Below are 21,541 nucleotides of genomic sequence, written 5' to 3' on the forward strand. Positions count from 1 at the left end.
CTGATCTGCAGGAGACCAGTTTAAGGCTTGGGAGTGGATACAGTGATGTTAAAAGAAGCAGTGAATGCAGAGACCTCCTAGAAATGGACAGATGAATGGGGCAGCTGCTTCAACAAAATCAAAGTGTGAGATTGCGGGAAGCAAGCAGATTTTTGGTGAGTATTTCTCTCTTGTTTTCTGTAACTGGAAATTGATTTAAACCATGTCAAAACCACATTTCTTTGTCTGAACTGTTCATGGGTTCTGTTTCTTTGTTGAACAGAGACAATATTTTTCTAGTGTACATTTAAGTAGGATAACAGTAAAATAAATGCAACTGTCCACTTTCTATTCAGTTTAATTATGTCTGGGGAGTTCAGGCAAATCATTGGTATGGCTTGTACAATGTGGGAAATCCTAGACTCTCCTGGAGTCTGGATGACCATGTGTGCAGAAGGCACCTATGACCGCAGGTACTCTACCGCTCTGTAGGGGGAACAGCAGCTGAAGACACCATGATGCATTCATGAGGCTGAGAGGTTTGCAGATAGCACATATCAGAATATGGTCACCCTACAGCTCAAAGAACTGTAGGCTAAGAGGGAATGGCAGGCTGCCAGACAGAAGAAGGGAACCAGGCAGGTAGTGAAGGAATCCCACATGAACATCTTGCATCCAAATTGTTTTGGAAACTGGTGAGAGTGATGGTCCCTCCATAGAGGCCAGACAGAGGCAAGGCCATAGCACTGTGGGTTGTCCAGATGCTCTGGGAGAAGGGTAGAAAAAAATGGAAGGGATTTCATCGGTGAGGGAGAAGTGAGGCTTTTGTGGCCATAGATGATTCCAGGTGGTATGTTGCCTCTTGGGTGACAGGGTCACGGATATCATAAGGAATGACACCAGGGTATTCTGAAGTAGCAGGTAGACAGCCAGAGGTCATTGTTCATATGGGGACCAACAACATAGGAAGAAGGAGAAATGAGGTTCCACAAGCCGACCTTAGGGACTTAGGCAGGAAATTGAAGTGCAGGACTTCAAAGGAGATCATCTTTGAATTACTCCTGGAGCAACACAGTAATAAGTATACAAAAAGAAGGACAGAGCAGATGAATGTGTGGCTGGAGAATAATAACGTAGGAGAGAGGTCTTTAAATTCCCATGGCATTGGGACCATTTCTGGGGGAGGTGGGACCAGTACAAGTTTGTCCGTTCATTAAATAAAGTCATTTGAGTAGCAATAAAAGAAATACAAAAGGGGAAGATATTGTTGAGCATGTACTGTAGGTCCTCAAACAGTCAGGGAGTCATAGAGCATCAAATCTGTAATCAAGTTTCACAGGATTGTAGTAACAGTAAGGCTGTAACAGTAAGAGATTTTAACTATCCAGATATTAACTGGGATAAGTTTTAGTATGGAAGGTAATATTTGGATCAGAGCCGATGTTATAATTGGACAAGTCTGATCCTGGACTGAAATCTGGCTTGAAAAATCTTATTTCATTTGTTTTGGTTTTACTGAGGTCGTCTTTCACAGAAATACAAACACACAATGCTGCAGATTTGGTTTTAACAATAAAACAAAAGTTTATTCCGTGAAAGAAAGTAAGATAAAATAAAAAAAACAAACTATTCACATATAACACAGTTTAAAGACGTAAAAATACACTGTGAAATACAATTTCATTAATCTCCACAAAACCTCAGGATTCACATCCGAGAGACATCCCCTCTCTTTTGCATCTATAGGGATTAAATTAATTAGTTTCAATTCCCCACCTTGAGAACATGCAAGGCTCTTCCTGCAGAGTTCAAACATGTAAGCTTAGACTCTTTCAGGTTCAAATAACTCTTTTAGGATTGAAACCAAGCTTTCAAATTAAACTGCATACACTGATGGTAATCTATTTCTCAATAGTTCTAAACCTTCTCCTTTCATGAGAAGCAACTGTTTTACACATCCAACTTCAGCCGAGACTTCTAGAAAACTGCCAAACTGAAACTCAAAAGCTTTCTTTTCATGCTACACTTCTAATGTCAACAATTTCCAATTTGCCTTCAAAAACTATCTCTCTTAGACTGACCTTTGAAAAATTCACCATGGCTACAGAAATACTTACAAGTTAATCCTTAAGCTCCCTTCAGACACACAGACCAAAACCCACATGCCACTATCTCAAATCCACACACAAAAATAAATTATATTGATATATATATATAAATCATACACCTTACATCACAGTATAGAGGCAGCAAAATTCTGAAATCATATCCAAGAAATTTTTTTAGCTAGTACATAGGAAGCCCAACAAGGAATGGGGCAGTTTTGGATGTCATATTCATAAATGAGGCTGGGCAGCTACATCAGTGGGTGGACATTTTGGAGATAGTGACCATAACTCAGTTAAATTTAGGATAGTTATGAAAAAAGGATAAGGATAGGCCAGGAATAAAAATTCTAAACTGAGAAGAGGTTAATTTACTAGGATAAGGTACATTTGGCCCAAGTGGCCTGAAAGTTGCTACTTGAAGATAAAAATGTCATAGAACATTTAAAGTTGAATGAGTGAGAGTTGAGGGCAAATAAGTTCCTGTAAAAAGGAAGACACCAAGACCTGAGAACCTATCAAAGGACATAAAGGTAGCAGTAAAAATAAATAGAACTTTATGCCAGAAATTAAGAGTTCACTATGGCAGAGTCCCCAGAAGAGAATAAAAATGGGCTGGGGGTGGGTCTTAAAGGAAAATTATGAAAGTTGAAAGAGTTCAAGTTGAAGAAAAGAAAACACAAAATTGTTTCAAAAAAAAAATGAGCAAGTGAATAATTAGGCAATGACTAGGGTTCATTATAGCCTCTAATTTTAATATGTGTGGACCCAAAATATGTGTACAGAGTCCTCAATGAATAGTTTGCATCAGTCTTCATAAATGAAAAAGTATGCTGTAGGTGCAGGTATCAGATGGATGACTGTGCAATGTTAGAAGGAATAAACATAAACAGAGAGGAGGTACCAGTAGGCTTTGCAGTAGATAACTCTGCAGGCCTGGAGGAGAGGTACCCTGGGCTAATGGAGGCAAGGCAGACGACAGCAGAGATCTTGGCAATAACTTCCAGATCCTCTTTAGTCAAAAGTGAGGTATCAGACAACTGGACGACAACCAACATTGTCCCATTATGAACAAAACAGGAGGAAATTACAAGCCAGTCAGTTCAATCTCAGTGGTGGGAAGTTATTAGAAAGAATTCTGAGGGATAGAATATATCTCCACTTGGAGAGACATGAATGTATTAGGGACAGGGAGCAAGAATTTGTTATGAGGAGGTTGTGTTTGACAACCTTGCGCAGTTGATTTGAGGAGGCAACCAGGGCTGCTGTGATCTACATGGACTTTAGCAAGGCTTTTGTTAAGTTCCTAATGGTCAAGAAAATAACAGCCCATGGGATCTAAGGCAAAGTGATACATTAGATCCAAAATGGGCTGAGAGGCAGGAAACAGGGATGATTATTTTATTGTGAATTTCATTGGGGATCAGTAGGATTTGGTGTCAGTGCCCTTGCTGGTTGTGGTATATGTTAATAAATAAAATTTAAGTGTAGAGTGAATGATCAGGATGTTCACACGTGACATGATGATCATGTGGTGGGAAGAAGTGAGGGGGATTGTTGCAAACTGCAGAGCTGTGGCATCTCACTAGACGAGTGTGAGGTAATGTTCTTAGGAAGGGTTAGCATGGCTAGGGATTAAACTATAAATGGCCAGATCCTGAAAAATACCAATGTTCAGAGGGACTTTAGCATGAATATTCATAGATCTCCGAAGGTAGCAGGACAGGTGGAAAAGGGGCTTAAGAAGACTTACTGAGATATTTGTCTTTATTAGTTGAGGCATAGAATGCAACAGCAAAAAGATAATTGTGGAATTGCATAAAATGCTAGTTCAGCACAACTGGAGTATTGTATGCAGTCTGGTCATCGCATTATAGGAAGGATGTGAATGCACCAGAAAGGGTGCAGAGAAGATTTAGCAGGATGCTGCCCAGAGTCAAGGGTCTGAGCTCTAAGGAAAGATTGAATAAGCTGCAGTTGCTTTCCTCTGAGTAGCAAAGGTCGAGGGGGTCCTAATAAAGGTGTCTGAGAGTTATTGATAAGGTAATTAAGAAGGCACTTTTTTCAATTAGTAGAAGCGTTAATGACTGGGGGGGCATAGATTTAATAAGAGGTATAAGGCTAAGAGGATAGTTGAGGAGAATATTGTCACCTGCAGGGTGTTGGGTGTTTGGGACTCACTGCTTGAAATGATAGTTGAATCAGAAACTCTTGTAACATTTAAGTAGTATTTAGATATTCACTTGCACTGACATAACCTCCAGAACCATGGGCCAAGATCTGGAAAATGGAATTAGCATAGTCAGATCTTTGCTGACCAGTGCAGACATGATGGTTCAAATTCCTTCTTCTGTATTGTACACATCTATGAGTCTATCACATCTTAAAAATTGCCCTTGAAAAATGGTATTAGAATGTTTGGTTCCATGCTGTGGACTAACATTTTTCATATGAAAATCTTTCATTGAGTCACCTTTGTATATCTTGAGTGGAACATGGTTCCTCTGCATGTATTCTGTCCCTACACTGCAATGGAGGAGGGTTACCTATTTATTGGTCATTTTATTCCAGCTTGAATCAAGAATTTGCCCATCTAACAAATTTCTCAGTGCGCAGGAAACACTGAGCTGATGCTGGCTAATTCCCAAGAGGAATAAAGAGAGCTCTCACTGCGAGCTTTTCTGTCTTGTCCTTTCGGCAGGAAGGCTTTGATGTAGGAGGAGGAGGAAAGGGGAAACATAATTCACGGAGCAGAGAATTGGACAAATATAAAAGGATGAAAGTTCCATTTATCCTCTTGTGATTTTTATTGGTCAGTAAAAGATCACTATGTGCTTGCTGATATTTGCTTTTCACATTGTGCAGTTGAAATCCCAAGTCCCAACCCTACAACTAAACTGACAATGCAGTTTATACTGTTGTTTTTCACATGTGGCATTTGCGTACTTTAATGGTTCCCAAACTGTTTGTGGATGTTTGGATCATTATATTTGTTCACTGCACATTCTCAATCAATATTTGTTATAGTCAACTCTGGGAAAATCTCATCCATCTTTAGTGTACTTCTCAAATACTGAGCTTCAGTTTACACTTTAATCCTCAGTACTGTGTTAAAGAGCTAAAATTGTTCAATGCCAGACAGTGGTCATTGACTGATAATGGAAAAGGTGTGGCAAATATTTTAGTTGGGAATATTACAAACTTAGATCGACCTTGTATGATGTTATTTTTGGTTGTGTAAATGCACAAAATATTAATGATATGCATAATAATGTCATAAAGCCATATACCATAATTGTCAAGGTTTTGTGGTTGCTATCTACAAAACTTTGGTAATCGTACTTATGAGAACAAAAATGAAAAAAAGTCCTAAATTATTATGTTATACTATACAGTATTTTCAATTACATATTTGACCTTTATTATAATATGCTAGGAAAGCAGAAAAGCTCATTTCTAGTCAGTTTCTGTATAAACTTTATCTTTCAGTTGCACGTTTATTAAATCAGGTGTATTCCAACTGTTCATTCTGAGACTGTAATAGCAAATGAAATGGGGAGACCCATAGTTCCATGAAACAGCGCCACATACAGCATTAAAAGAATCTTACTTCTGGAAAACAAAGAATGTACTTAAGCTTGAAGAAACCCTGCAGAATTCCATTGCCCTTTGGTTGAAATGTTCACTTTTGTTTCCCTTAGGTAGTTATTAGACTTGGTGAAAAGATAAGTTTTCAAATTGCATTTTCTTGGAGCAGTGTAGGCAAGGAAAAAGTCAGTGGTTTCTTTACATATGATAAAAAGGTATTCAATGTCTTTTGACTGGGAAAAAAGTTGCCTGATCAGTTGCAAGGGGACATTTCAAAGCCACTGGGGAGATGTGCTCAGTGATGATTGTCTAATGTTTTAAGGTGAGCTGGATGTTAAATTGAATTCAGGGCAATTTCAACATTCTGCTAATTGGAATTGTACTTTCAGATACCACAGTCATCATTACATCTGTGTTTAAAAAACTGTGGAAATTTTACGTAAGTCCACTCATCCAGCACTAAGCAATGCTCATACAGCATAAGTGTTAATTAATGCATTGACAATAGTGTGAATTTATCACCACACTCGTGTCTAGCTCTGTCATTTTAGGACTGTATATCACCATATGGCACAAAGCTACAGAAGCAAATTTATACAATGTAGAAGATCACACCATCTACATTGATAAAACATATTAAGAGAGTCACTGGATTAGTGGGGTAAAGGCAACTATTTAAACAACAATTAACTGAATAATTCCAATCAACTTGGACCTTTATTGTTTTTTGCTTTGTGATCCTTTGAGCGCTGTCATATGGCAATTTCACTTGAATTAAAAGGAGTGGAACAATAAGATTGATTTCAAAATAAGTTTGTAATAACAACAATTTTAGTTTCTAGACTGCAAAAGGACTGTGAAAAGAAATACCTTGTTGCTCATTTAGTCTTTTACTCCACATTTATGGTAGTCCACAGTGAAAGTTATAGAAAATATACATCTTTTTTGCAGAAATGGGACAGACACTAAGTGATTTACAAAACAAAAAAGGTTAACACTTAAAGGATTAATTTATCATTCAACCAAGAGTTGCATCCTAACACTCACGTTAATAATGTTCAAAACACTGTTAAGTTCAGCAACATAGTTGTGCACATTAAGATTGCTTTTCAGTGTAAAAAATGCAGATGTTAACTGTACAGTTGTCTTAAAAGCAGTGTAACAGGTCATTGGATAGATATAAGCTCCACTCTGTAGCCTCTCATGCTTCCCCAACCCACACGATTGTGTTGCCTCGTATAATGTTGGATATCTCACAGTTTAATTTGTTTTGTCTTGCACCTATAATGAACAGGGAATCCTTTGATGGGGTAACAAGGTGCTGTCCAAATAGGCCACTGCCTACTACTACCCTATTGTTGTTATTCCACAGCCAGTCATTCTGTTCGATGGGATCCTTTACACCCCTAATGATGTTAACATGGCCTGTGGAGAGCTCCAGGAATAGCAGATCTGTTTGGAGACGAGAACTAGCATAGATGTAATATTGGTTGGCTTCTGTGAAGGATGGCTGAAAGATCACATCAACAATGTGTAGATTGGTAGTAATATTAAATGTAGACTTGATCTCACCCCGGTAGCTAATAGATTGGACTCTAATCAACCCCTTGTCGTCATCTGTGCTGACAAGGTAGTGCCCATCAGGGGAGATATATGGTCTACCTGACACTTCATCATTGTATCCGATTAGAGAATCAGTAACACTGTCTAAGATGATCTGTGGCTGAGAAGTTGAGCCATTTGCCAAACAAGTAATAAAATAATAGCCACCCAGGTGAGTATAGGCCATTGCTTGTGGAATGCAGCTGTAGTTTTTCAAGCTGATTGTTTTAATGTAGACCATAGTCTCTAGATCGATTTTGTGAAGTACAGCTTCTGATTTGTGAAGAATAAATCCAAATCTAAAATAGAAAATCAAAACACAAATTGAATCAAGAATTAAACATTTTGTAGAAAAGAGTGAGAAAATAAATATGTGGAGAGCTGAATTTCTTTATTTATGTTAATTAGCTGTCACTATGGTAACAGAGCCTAGGAAAATCCTGTAAAAATATAACTCTTCTGTCATTTCCATGGCTCTTCACCATGGCTAAGGTTCTCTGGGCAAGAGAAACTGCTGTTTCCCCACAGTTCCATCCTCATGAATTAGCATCCCTACTCTCACAACAATTGTAGCTTAACATTGCAATCTACAATGGATAAGAATTATCATTAGGGTTTCCATTTATTTCTGCTCAGGCTGCAGTTAGAAAGGAGACACATCAATTAAAAATCAAGGATCAAAATGTGAAGTGATATATTTGGTAAATGCTTTTTCTTTGATAAAATCATATTTAATTGGTTGTCTTACAGGTTCTTTCTTACGTTCTAAAACAACTGCTACCTGATATTAGGCTTAACTGAGAGATTTTTAAATAGCAAAATCATAGAACTATAGAATAATTTAAACATAAAACACAAAAGGAGACCACGAGGCTCATCTTATTTCAACGTGCTCTTTGAAAGATTAGTCATGCTTAGTAAACATGGCCACTGTAATCCATAACTCAGTCGGTTTTTCATACTCGATTAAGGAACTATTTGTAGAATCTGCTTTCACCAACTTCTCATATTAGAAACATAAAGGAACAGGAATAGGCCATTCAGCCCTTTGAAAGCTTTGCCATGCTTTATGATTATAGCTGATCATTCAACTCAGTATCCTGGTCCTGCTTTCTCCACAGAGCCTTTGATCCCTTTAGTACTAAGATCTATGTTTACATCTTTTCAATGTTTTGGCATCACCAATTTCCTGTGGCAGGGAATTCCACAGGGTCATCATTCTCTGGGTGAAGAAATTTCTCCTCAAGAATAGCAATAATTTGTACCTAAACAGTTCCTTTCATGTAGCAAAGACATCCTAAGGTGCTTCTCGGGGTCAATATGAAACAATATAATAACACTGAAGCACTTAAAGAAATATTAGGGCTGATGACCAAAAGCTTTGTCAAAGATGTAGGTTTTAAGGAATGTTAAAGGAAGAGATCAAGGGAAAGAGGCAGAGATGTGTAGAGACAGAATTCCAAATAATGGGAGCTAGGCAACTGAAATCATTAATGGTGCAGTGATTAAAATGAGGAATTATTCATTTACTCATGGGAAGTGGGCATTGTTAGCTGGCCAGCATTTATTGCACATCTCTACTTGCCGTTGAAGGTGGTGATGAGCTGCCTTCTTGAATCTGGAGTCCACACTGTGTAGATTGATCCACAATGCCCTCAGGGAGGGGGTTCCAGGATTTTGACCCAGTGACAGTGAAGTCATAGCAATATATTTCCAAGTCAGGATGGTGAGTGGCTTACAGGGGAGTTTGCAGGTGATGGTGTTCCTATACATTGCTGCCCTTGTCCTTCTGGATCAAGTGATCATGTGTTTGAAAGCTGCTGTCTGATCTTTGTTGCCGTTTACTGTGATTTCTTCAGAGGGAACTTGTAGGGAATAGTGCTCCCACGCATCAACTGCTCTTATCCTTCTAGGTGGCAGAGGTTGCTGGTTTGGAAGATACCGATGGAGGAATCTTATTGATTCTCTGAAGTGATCTTGTAGATGGTACACACTGCGGACCATTAATGGAGGGAGTGAACATTAAAGGTGTCAATCACGGAAGCAGCTTTATCATGGATGGTGTCAAGATTCTTGAGTGTTATTGGAGTTATACTCATTTAGGAAATTGGACAACATTCCATGGCATCCCTGATTTATGGTTACGGCAGAATCTCCAGCATGTTGTGCCTATACTGTTTATATGTGGTTACATGTGGGTAATCCAATTCAGTTTATTGTTAATGATAAGCCGAGGGATATTGATAGTGGGAGTTCAGCAAGGGATACCATTGAGTGTCAAGTAGAAATGAATAGTTCTTTCTTGTTGGAAATGGTCATTGCCCAGTGTGGATGTTACTTGCCATCAATCAGCTGAAGTCTCAATGTTCTCTAAATCTTGCAGCATACAGGAAGACTGCTTCAGTATCTGGGGAGTCATGACTGGTGTTGAACATTGTTTAATTATCAGAAAACATCCCATTTTGAATTGTAAGATGCAACAATGATCATTCACGAAGCCACTGAAGCTAACTTGACCAGGATGTTGCCCTGAGGAACTCCTGTAAAAATGTCCCAGGATTGAGGTGACTGATGTCTAACATCCACATCTTCTTTTGTGCCAGGTATGAACACAACTAATGGAGAGTTTTCTCCTTGATCTCCATTGATTCCACTTTTGCTGGCGCTCCTTTTTGTCATACCTGGTCAAATACCATCCTGATAACAGGGGCAATCACTATCACTGTGCCTGGTTAGGACAAGGGCAGTAAAGATTCGGATAATCTCAAGTGCCGGCAGTGTGTTAGCATTATTAAACGCATGGATAAAAGTTGCAGCAGCAGAAGGTTTGAAATGGGACATTTTTGAGTGATGTTATTGAGATGAAAATAGATGTTCAGTCGTGGTGGGGATATGTAGTTGCAAATTCAACTTGAAGTGAAATGCCCTGCCAGGTTTGTGAAGAGTTTAGCCCAGCCTGGGACAGTTGTCAGGAAGAGTGATGGATTTGGTGGTGACAGAGCAGAGGTTTTGATAGGGACTAAAGACTGTTGTCTCAGAGTACCCAATATTTAACCAGAGCTCTGGCGATCTAGTTCTGACTGTTTGACAAGCCTTACGAAAATGCAGAGACATTGGTGGGGTTGAGAGAGGTGGTGATGAGATGGTGCTGGATGACACCATCATATCCTTGGAAATTGACATTACACTTTTAGTTGATGATTCTCAGGGGTAGTGTGTGGTTGAATAATAGGATGGGATGAATAGTTCATTGAGGACACCAGGTTTCATTGTTGTTCTCTGGCTATGATTAGATAGATAAGAATGGAACTGGCAAGTGCAGTGAGGGAAATGATATGGAAGAGATGTTGGAGCAGGATGGTGGGGTCAACTGCATCAAAGGTCACATATACTGAATGCCATTTATGACATTGTTAAGAGCTCTGTTAACAGGGTGGGAGGGATGGAATTGGATTGAAGGAAAGGATTAATACAAGTTTGAGAGGAGACAACATGGTTAAAGATTTTGGGTATGAAATGAAAAGATGTTTTGGGTTGGTTGTTTGAGATGAAAGGTGCTATGGAGACAGGGGAAGCAACTGAGAACAGAGGACGGTTTTAAAACAAATGGGTTCCTAAGGTTGGAGCCAGGAAGAAATGCTAATGCTTGTCGTGGGTATAGGGTCAAACCCACAGAGCAGGTTCCAATGCATAGGAGGAACATAGACAGGGCATGGGGCAAACGGGAGAATAAAGTGAGAAATGCTGGGATGAGGCTCTTAGGTGGTGTTTTGGCTGATGACTTCGAAGGTGGGAAGTGACAGAGGCACTGGGTTGGATGATTTCAGTCTCAGCAGCAAAGTACCCCATGAGCTCTTTCCATTTGCAGAGCTGATGGGTGAGAGCACAGGAAGAGGGGTTTTAAGAAAATGGCTTGCAACAAAGAAGCTGGGCGTTACCTCTGCACTGCAGGTCAATCTCTGAATTTTGAGTTTTTTGCAGCAGACACAAGCAGGGTCTAATAGCGCTTGACATGGTCCAGCCAGATCTGATTAACCAGTTGTCTGTCTTCTCTGTTCAAGTCTCTATCTCTCATATTCAAGTGAGTAAGGGTGAGAATTGTACCAGGGAAATGAACAGAACAAAAGGTTTGCAAAGTGGCACTTGCTATTAACATCAAGCATTTTCAGCTCAGTCTTCAACTCATTGACACCTGAGATTTTTAAAAATCTAATTTAACATATTTTGGATTTTTTTAAAAAAAACTGTTGTAAACTTTTAACAATGTTTAACACTTTTGTAGCTGTTTTGTAAAAACATTGAAAATATTACAGTAGTTTATAGTTTTATAGTGGTTTTGGCTCAGATTTCTTACATCACAAATATACCAGTTTATGCTGCCAAACAACAGGATTGACAGATTTAGGCTGATGAGGACTGGTCCTCAGGTCCTAATACCACACAGCTCCTCTCATATGGTGCCCTTTCACATCCAATATGAACCTTGCTCAAACCCCAAACCCGAGCTCTCCTTCTTACGTTCCTTTGGCTCCTGTCGTCCTGCCCCTTGCTTGTTTCCCTTGTTCCTCAATGCTGCTGATTAGCCTCACAGCACCAGAGACTGGGGTTCGATTCCACCCTTAGATGGCTGTGTTGAGTTTGCATGTTTTCCCTGGGTACTTCAGTTCCCTCCCACAGTCTAAAGACGTGTAGGCTAGGTGAATTTGGCCATGCTGAATTGTTCATAGTGCCGAGGGATGTGAAGGGGGCTGGGATGATCTTCAGAGGGTTGGCGCTAGGCTGCATGGCCTGCTTCCAGAATGATTCTATGAGTTTACTTCAGTGATAACGTCATCCAGGATTGAGGTGTCATGTTACTCACACCTATATGTATCATTTATGGTTCACATGTGGGCACATTTGTACAACATAGGACTAGGGGTAAACACTAGCTGTGAGATTTGAGACCAATTCCATTTTCAACTATATCACCATCTTCCAATGTTATGTTAGTTTTGACTCAGCCTATGTTGCTCAGCAACGGAACTGAAAGACTTAGTGATAAACAGATTGATCTGCATACCCTTCACATTGACTTCGGCATTAGTTACTTGGCAAAATTCAACAAAAATAGTATCCTCTGATGTTAGTATAAAGAAGTATTCAGGGTAGACTAATTAGGTGCAGTGTTTGATTGGTATGTAGGTCAAATAAACAGCCAGGTTTTTCACTGATACTAAACATATCAACTAAGACTGCTTGTTTGTTGACTAGATGTGAACAGAAAGTTTACCATGCAATGGAAGAAGTGTTTTGCATCAAATGGAAGCAACAGGAACAACATGTGCTCGTGTTCACTTCAAATTCAGAATCATCAAGAATAAAATAGTAAGTAGCTTCAACATTAGCATTTTGTGAACATCCAGAATTAATGATAAGTTGATTGATAACCTTAAAGGTGTACTATTATGTGACTACAGTTTATTAAACCAGTTGTCTGCTGTTTCAATAAAATAAATAAACATGCTCTATCTCTATATATTCTGAACTGTTAGAATACTGTAATCAGCTGCAGGTTATTCTATGTGGAATGATTATGTTTCTGTGGATACATAGCTGAGTTAATTTGAGTCAGCAACAAATTGGACTAAGGAGAGCAATGGGAGAAGCAACATAATTTCCCATGAGCAGAGATGACACTCAGACTGTTCACACAACAGGAATCCCATTCATGCAACTGGATGGAGTCCTGAGATTGTCAGGAGCCCTGAGTGAATCCAGTGAGAGGACACTTATTCAATGATCAATTGGTCTTGCATTATCAATTGCAAACATATCTTTTCATGATTGTTGATGTGCAGAGATTTACCAATAGATTGCACAAGTATTTAGTATAAGTATCTTGAAAAATAAAGGAATCATAGAGTCATAGAAATGTACAGCACAGAAGCAGACCCTTTGTCAAACTTGTCCACACCAACCAGACATCCTAAATTAATCTTGTCCCATTTGTCAGGATTTGGCAAATTTCATTTTAAACCCTTCCCATTCATGTACCCATCCAGATGCCTTTCAAATGCCATAATTAAACCATTCCCCATCAACTCCTCTGGCAGCTCATTCCATATACGCACCACCCTCTGTGTGAAAAAGTTGCCCTTAGGTCCTTTTTAAATCTTTGCCCTCTCACCTTAAACCTATGCCCTTTCGTTTTGGACTCCCCTGCCCTGGGAAAAAGGCCTTGGCTTTTCATGCTATCCATGCTCCCCATGATTTTATAAACCTCTATGAAGTCACCCCTCAGCCTCTGATGTTCCAGGGAAATAGCCCCAGCCTATCCAGTCTTTCCCTGTAGCTCAGAGTCCACAAACCAAACTGAACAAAGATCACGTCATTGTGCAGAAGATACTTCGGTCATTGCTAGGCAATCACCAGGGTATGGATAGCTCCAATCCTAGTAATAACAAACAGTCGGAGTACACCTGACTAATTTTGTGCCTTAGCATGATATAATCTGAATATGATGTTTATTTGGAATTGTTTCTACATCTGGTATTTGATGTTTGCTTTGATCACTTGCTCTGGCTATCTCTTCAAAACTAATTTAATATTTACTCTTTATTTGGGACCCATAAATGACAAAAGTTAAACAAACTACCCTCCATAAACCAATTTTGAATTTTGCTACCTGGATTCATGTAATAACATTCTACTTGTTGTCAATGCAAGTGTCTCCAAAATGAATCCACAGTTGACTTTTTGCACCATTCATTCCAAACAAAAGATTGCTTCTGGAATTGTGCTTTGCTTGGGAGTGAAATTAATAATGAAGGTACCTTTATTTTAGTCTGTACTACATACTACACGGTCAAGTATATCTTTTGCCTGTTCTCTTCATTTTAGGAAACCATCACTGTCGTTTCTGTGATATCGATAATATCAAAACCTGTCATAGTATGCTGAAATTATTTTGTGTATTCCTTGCTTGAAGCTGTTTTGCACAATCATTTTTACATGTTAAGTGCAAATATGTGAGTTACCCACAACGTCATAGTGCTAGTAGAATAATGGCAAATTGACATAGATGTGCAAGGGAGATAACATTGGATCTATCATTGGTTGGAATTTAAGATGGAGTGAAGCCGACGTATTATACAGGTGTTAATGTATCATTTTATACTTTCTGGAGTAATTTTTCATGCCTTGAATATTATCCATAAATTCCTCATTAATATTTTTAAGTAGTGTAATGTACAAAATGTTTTTTCAGGTATTACAAATAATGTTTAGTTTGAAGTAAATTAATCATTCCCCTCCAAGTATTTGGATGAAACTGCATTCTAGTATAATATAAAAGCAAGCTTATTGCTATACAAGACAGTCTTGGTGAGAAATGTACAATCCGGTTGCAATGGCACATGTACTGCTCTGTAAAACAAATATATAGAATTCTACCTGATGTGATTGATGATGAGGTTAGTTGGAGGAATGAAAAAATCATCCACCCGATCAAACTGTTTGCCAACTGGTTGTGTATGGATTGTGTGATGGTCTCCATTTCCACTTGCCTGAGTGATGACCTGGAAAAACAAGAGGCAGAAAAATCAGTGGACAGATGTAGCTATATTTCTCCAAGCTAAGGCTTGGGTTTCCAATGTTTTTATCTCTAAGATCTACCTTGTGACTTTAATTTCTTCAGGCTATTTTCTTTCTTAACATAATTACTTCCAAGTATGTTTCCAAACTTTTAAGCCATGTGGTGCAGTGTAGTACCTCTGTCTCTAAGCGAGAATCTCTGGTTTCATGTCCCAGTTCTGGGTTTGAGGGCCAAGGCATAATGTGGCCAAATGGATTATGTAATAATCTGTAATTCCTATCAACACAGAACAATGACAGGGAGTAAGGGTGGGAGAAGTTTCTCGTCAGTCAAGATTACTTCTCATATGCCTCAACCTCTCTCAGAGAAAATCATTCCAAGTTCTACCTAGATTGTTGGTTTCCTTGTGGGCCATCAAAAGTGAGTCACTCCCAGCACCCCAACCATCCCCCACCACAACCACTTTCTCACACCAAGTTCATCTCCAAGATCAAGAACATGTCCTCAAACTTGGCACCTGACTGGCAACACAACCCTCTGAAATCCTGATTATGGTTTAGAGAACATTATCTATCCCCCATCAATACTGTCCTAATCATTATTACATTGCTTGTTATTGCTACATTATTCCTTTTTATTATTGCCATTTTAATGGCATCCTGCACCATGGTGCCATGGCCAGGTTGTCCATTCAGCCTGTATCAAGCCTTCACCTCATCCACAATAGTAACAAGCACCTTATACTTGTTTGTCAAAGTCAATGATTGAGCTTCTTCCATCACTACTTGCCTATACCTGCCTGCTCAGGTAGAAGCTTCTCCCCCTGACTATTGACCAAATATAAAGTTCTACCATGCTTAAGGAATGTGACTGCTCCTGGGGAAAAAAAAATGTAATTCTCCTCCTCCCTAAGATCTACAATGTCTGAAATTCAGACTCCAGTTCGGTAACTGTGAGTTGATATCACTCATACTGCAGAAATTGACTTTGGATACGGTTGTCTGCGATGGAAAAGCATTCCATATATTCCTACAATTTTGCCATAACAGTACACTACCATCACTGTCATATCTGTGTAATCTTATTGATTCAATTCGTCAATTAATTATTAACTCACACAACTAAAGTAACAGATTGAAGGAACTCCACAGAGCTCGGTATACAGTCATTAACTGACCCTTTATTTACATGTGGGAGTCGTCGACACCGATTCAGATCCCTCAAAGCCAGCTCTTAGAGTGAACTGGATGTCTGACATTCCTGCTCTTATCTGGCAGCCAGGCTGTCTAACTGGACTAGATTAGCAGCACTAGTCAGGGAACCCGTATTCTATGAGGTCCAACCGATTGACCTTGTTACAATCACAACATTCCTCCCCCTCTGAGTTCGAGGACATAAGCTGGTTCTTTTTTTTGTAGACCCTCTTGGGGCATTTCAGCACTGGGTCAGGTTCGTCCGAATATGCCTCGGATATGGGTGGCGCGTAAAGCACAGCAGCTTGTGTTTCATGCCTGGAGCATCTCAGAAGAAATTCATTCTCTTCTTCCAGCAGTAAAGGCATCGATGTGACAAAGTCAGCTGTATCCATCTCAGATTCCAAGGTATATTGAACACTTAATGGAGAGGGTGAACCAACAGTTCCAGAGCAGTCAGAAAGGCTGTTAAGGAGCTGGGCACATTTTTGACCTGCACCATTGGCAAGTTTGTAGTTTTTACGTGGTGCTGATTCAGGACCATCTCACCTACTCAAACTTTATACATTATACGTCATTTGATCTGACCTTGTTTCAATCATGCTTCTTACTCATATTGGCCATTCTTTGGTTCCTACACCAATCTTCATCCCCTGAAGTAAACTCTCTCTCCTGCTTAGGGGAGCTGTGTGTCCATCATTGACATTCCTGATGCTGTTTCACCCTCCTTCCAGATCCGGGAAGATCAGATTTGATCTGATGCGGAGTCTTCTCTCCATTAGCATAAGGTTGCATAAGGTAGTTGCATAAGGTATGGACCTATAATCAAATAGGAACCAGGATGGATTGATATCGAGTGAAGCTGTAGGCTGTTTCTTTAAGCTTGCCTTCAAAGTTTGGTCTGCTCTTTCTGCCAGTCCATTGGATGATGGATGGCATGGAGCTGTCCTTACATGTTGAATATAATTCAACTTTAGAAAATACTCAAATTCCCTGCTCGTAAATAATGGCCTGTTGTCTATGACCAACACTTCCAGGAGTTTGCATTGCATTGCAAAAGATATATGCAGTTTTTCTATCATTGTCCCTGTGTTCGATGAATGAACTGTATGGACGTCCAGCCACTTTGAGTGGGCATCCACAATAATTAGGAAGATTGAGCTCGTGATAGGACCTTCATTGTAACTGAGTCCTGGTTTACCCAGTCATTTCCTGGAATGTGGGGGAGCTGCCAGCAGTAATTTCTGTCCTTGTTGGCTCTCTTGGAAGTGCCTCACCAATGTGGCTACTTCTACATCTAATCTTGGCCACCGGACATAACTTCTCATCCATATCTTCTTGTTAGAAACCTCTGGATGATCCTGATGGAGTTCAGCCAGTATCTGGCGACGACCTTTGCTCGGGGCAATCGCTCTTGCTTCCCGTAATGACATGCAACCTGTGATCTCTGAGACCAAAAATGTTACAATTCTGGTTGTGACTGCCCTTTGGTTTACCCCATCACCACCAGCTGTTTCCATTTTGGCAGGACCTGATCTTTCGGCATCCAATGTCTGATATTGTCAGCTGTGATTGGAAGTGCATTCAGAAAATTTAAAACCATTCTGGGCTCTTCCAGTGGTACCACTGGCTGTCTATCTGCCAGTGGAAGGAGGCTCAATGCATCCACATTTCGTCCTCTGGATGGCATTCCAACTTGTAATTACATGCATTTAGTGTACGAACTCAGCCTGAAATTATGGGTGGCACTGCCTTTAAGTAGACCTAGCAGGGGTTTGCAGCCAGTTATTATTACAAATTTATGTCCCTGAAGATATTGGTGGAACTTCCAGACTCCAAATATGACTTCATTCTCTACTTAGGTATATTTGTGCTTTGCATTAGCCAAAGTTCTGGATGCATACTTGTTCCTCTTCACTGGGCCACCTATGAGCTAATACTATCCTGCCTGCACCACCCTTATAGGCAGTGAGTTACAGATTCCCACCACCTGCTGCTTGCAAAAACCCAAAACCTTACCACCAAGAAGAATAAGGTCAGCAGGTAATGGAAACATCACCGCCTCTAAGTTCCTCGCCTTGTCTCTCACACCATCCTGATTTGGAAATATATTGCTATTCTTGTTTATTGCTGGATAAGTATTCTGGAAATTCCATCCATAACAGCACAGTGAATGTTCGTATATTACACGGACAGCAGCAATTCAAGAAGGGGCTCACCACTACTTGTTTAAGGACAATCACAGATAGGTGATAAGTGCCAGCCTTCTCACAGCCACCTATGTCATGAATGAATGGAAGAAAGAATCTTGAATAACTTTGTACAAATTAATTAGGAACAATTTGCTGAAATAAGTAGGAAAAGAAGTAGCCTATTTGATGTTTCAACCCTGCTCTGCCAATTTGGTGGGATTATGGATGATCTGACTGTGGCCTCAACTCTATTTCCCTGTTTAGTCCCTGTATCATTTGGCTGCCTTGTCAATCACCAACCTATCGAACTCTGCCTTGAAAATATTCAATGAACCTACCAATATTGCTTTCTGGTAAGGAAATTCCACAGAATCATGATGGTCAGAGAGAACAAATTGTCTTCATCTCCATCTTAAATGGAAGACACCTTACTTGAAATTGTCCTGATGTTCCAGACTCTACAAAAAAGGGGAAACATCTTTCCAGCATCCACCCTGTCACGTCTGTTCAAAATCTTATGCTTTTCAATAAGATCACATCATTCTTCTAAACTCCAATGTGTAAAGACCAAAGTGCCCAGCTTTTGCTCATAACACAATCATTTTATCTCCGGTATCAATCAAATGAACCTGCGCTGCACATTTTCCAATGAAATTGTAACTCTCCTGAAATAAGGCGACAGAATATACAAATGAACACAAACTATTGTGGATGCCAAAAAACTGAAACAAACGCAGAGATTTTGGTAAAGACAACAAACTAACAGTTAGGAGAGGACATAGTGCACAAACTTAGGAATATGTCAGCCAATAAGGCAAAAGGCTGTAAACACAGTAAAATGATGGAACTAAAGGTTTTGTATCTGAATGTACTCAACAATCAAAACAAAGTAGAAGAACTGGAGTAGAAGGGGAGAATAGGGTGTACAGATATAAGTGCATAGGAGGTAAGTGTGACATATCATTATCCTTACTGCTCTCTTTGCTTTGTCTTTTTTCTTTAATTTACAACAACTTTCCTTATATGATCCCTTAGTCCCATTATTCAATTTAATACCTCTGTATCACCCTCGTTATATAACTCTCCTGAACACTTCTCAGCATGATTCCAGTGAAATCTGCTTGTATTCCAGGTATTAATGGCAGTGCCTATGAAAAGAATTCTATTCTTCCACACCAGTCTTTGAGTGCTGCACTTAACCTTGTCACCTTATTTTTCCTGTGCCAATATGCTTAAGGTTCATGTAATAATCCAGAGATTCTGCAATTTGAGGTTCTGTTCACTTCCTGTGCAACCCATTATGATCCTGTATACCCGATTCTCCTCCGAGATATGCCTTTCTCCTCACATACACTCTCTCCTGACCATCCTGTTCTCCTGAATAACCTACTTTTCCCCTGTATACTGCACTCTGCTACTGTACTCCTCTCCTTCTGTACACCCCATTCTCATGTATACCCTGCTTTCCTGTACATCCCTCTCTTCTCTGTTTCATTCTCCTCTCTTGTACATCTTGCCCTCTTCTACACCCTGTTCTACTCCTGTGAACCCTGCTCTCCCCCGACACTTCTCTTTCTCTTCCCCACTGTCTTATATATTTTCTTCTGTATGCCCCATTTGCTCCTTATTGAGATGACTTACTCATTATATTCACTCTTCTCCCTAAAGTTTCACTTTATACAGCTTCCCTCTCCTTGCTGATGTCTCACTCTTTACAGCCACACTTCCCTTGCTGAATGATCGCTCTTTGCAGTTCTGCTGTCCTCGCTGAATGAATGCTTTTTATATCCTATCTCCATGCTACCTGCCCCTCCACTCAATAAGTTCACGGCTTGTCTGAATGTAGTCTTAACCTTACTTTCCAGGCTGTTCCACGTACATCTTGTCTCCCTTATCAATAAAAATCTGTACAGAAATATTGCTTGCAAAGTTTGATCAACATTAATTTCAGGTCAGATAAATTTTCTGTCTCTGGTAAAGGAGGACATACTAACTCTCTCATACCTGCAAAGTAGGATTCCTTTTCCTTACATCTCCCCAGCTAAGGACCCAAACTTGGTCATGTGACTTGTCATATTGCAATTTCACTGGGACAGGATCTGTTGATACAGCCTACAAAAGACAAAAAGACCAGCAGTTATATTGAGTGTGAGATTTTTCTTAAGTAAATATTTGGAGAGACTGACACCTATTTTGAGGTGATGAGTATCTGCATTTCAATTATGCAGATATTTTTAATCAATGTGTTTAGTAATGTCAATACACACCTTGGGAGAAAGGGGAATTTGAACCGCGGCCTTCTGGCTCAGAGGTAGGAATACTACCACTACTCCATAACCGAACAGCTGAAAGTTTTACTTTAGAACATGATTTGCATCAAGCGCTCTCTTCATGAAATAAAGTTTTTTTTTAAGTTTAAGCTACATTTTGATAGTGTTCAAATCTGATGAAGTAATGTAATGGTTTGCAACATAAAATTGTCGTAACATCTTGTCTCTAGGTGGACAAACAATTGAAATCCTTTGCTCTGACATGGCATTCTGCTACAATTTCCATATTTAGTGTTTTGTTTCTATAAGGTATTTCACTCAATGAGTTTTGGGTTGAATTCAAACCCAATAGTGCTAACGCGCTAATAGATTTGAAACAATAATTTTAAAAAAAAAGTTTACTGTCAAAAACTCCCTGTAGCATTACTCAAAGACTACTCAATCCCTCTACTTAGTTGCCGACTCAAAAGAGTATCTTGCCTCCCACACTGATATGGCATTTCTAGTTCCTGTGACAGATTTGCTTCTGCTCAGTCTTGAGCCCAGCTGCCATTTAAAGAGCAATGGCATGGTGTGCAGCAAAGGGAAAGACTGCCAAAATCAGTTTAGTACTGGATTAATACAATTATCTGTCACCAGATTTTTGCACTGACAAACTTAATTGGATACAAATTCATGTTGCTAAGGTCTTAGGCACAATTAATCCTATAACTTAAACATTGTAATTACTATCTAATGCATTAGATTAATCAGTTAAAGTTACCTGTAACACCTTCTGGGATCGAATGTCAATGATAAGAAGCCGACTCTGTGTGGGTTGGGAGACATAGATGTACTTATCTCTTATGTTGACAGCAGAGGCCCAGATACATTTTTGAGTGGTTTTCTGTTCATTGCTGGGACAAATCTCTTCCTATGAAGAAGGATAAGGTTTTGATCTTGGTATTAGGGATGTATGCATTAACACTTGAAAAAAAAAGTTCTTCTTGTCACTAGTTTAACCTCAATTTTGGAAATTTAATTTAATTTGGGAAAT

The 21,541-nt window shown here is 39.5% G+C and overlaps 1 protein-coding gene across 3 annotated transcripts in view; it reads right to left on the reverse strand.

The window, feature by feature from the left end:
* Positions 1-1,572: 1,572 nt before the first annotated feature.
* Positions 1,573-21,541, reverse strand: part of LOC125458394 (follistatin-related protein 5-like) — a 526,135-nt gene continuing 506,166 nt past the window's right edge. For all 3 annotated transcript variants that reach the window (XM_048543646.2, XM_048543648.2, XM_048543645.2), the window contains 4 exons: positions 21,269-21,418; positions 20,240-20,347; positions 14,709-14,833; positions 1,573-7,573 (listed from right to left, as the gene is read on the reverse strand). In XM_048543646.2, coding sequence (XP_048399603.1) covers positions 6,874-7,573; positions 14,709-14,833; positions 20,240-20,347; positions 21,269-21,418 — 1,083 coding nt within the window. In that variant the 3' untranslated portion in view covers positions 1,573-6,873. The remainder of the gene's footprint in view (positions 7,574-14,708; positions 14,834-20,239; positions 20,348-21,268; positions 21,419-21,541) is intronic.

Source organism: Stegostoma tigrinum, chromosome 13 (assembly GCF_030684315.1).
Source record: "Stegostoma tigrinum isolate sSteTig4 chromosome 13, sSteTig4.hap1, whole genome shotgun sequence".
Classification (NCBI taxonomy): Eukaryota; Metazoa; Chordata; class Chondrichthyes; order Orectolobiformes; family Stegostomatidae; genus Stegostoma; species Stegostoma tigrinum.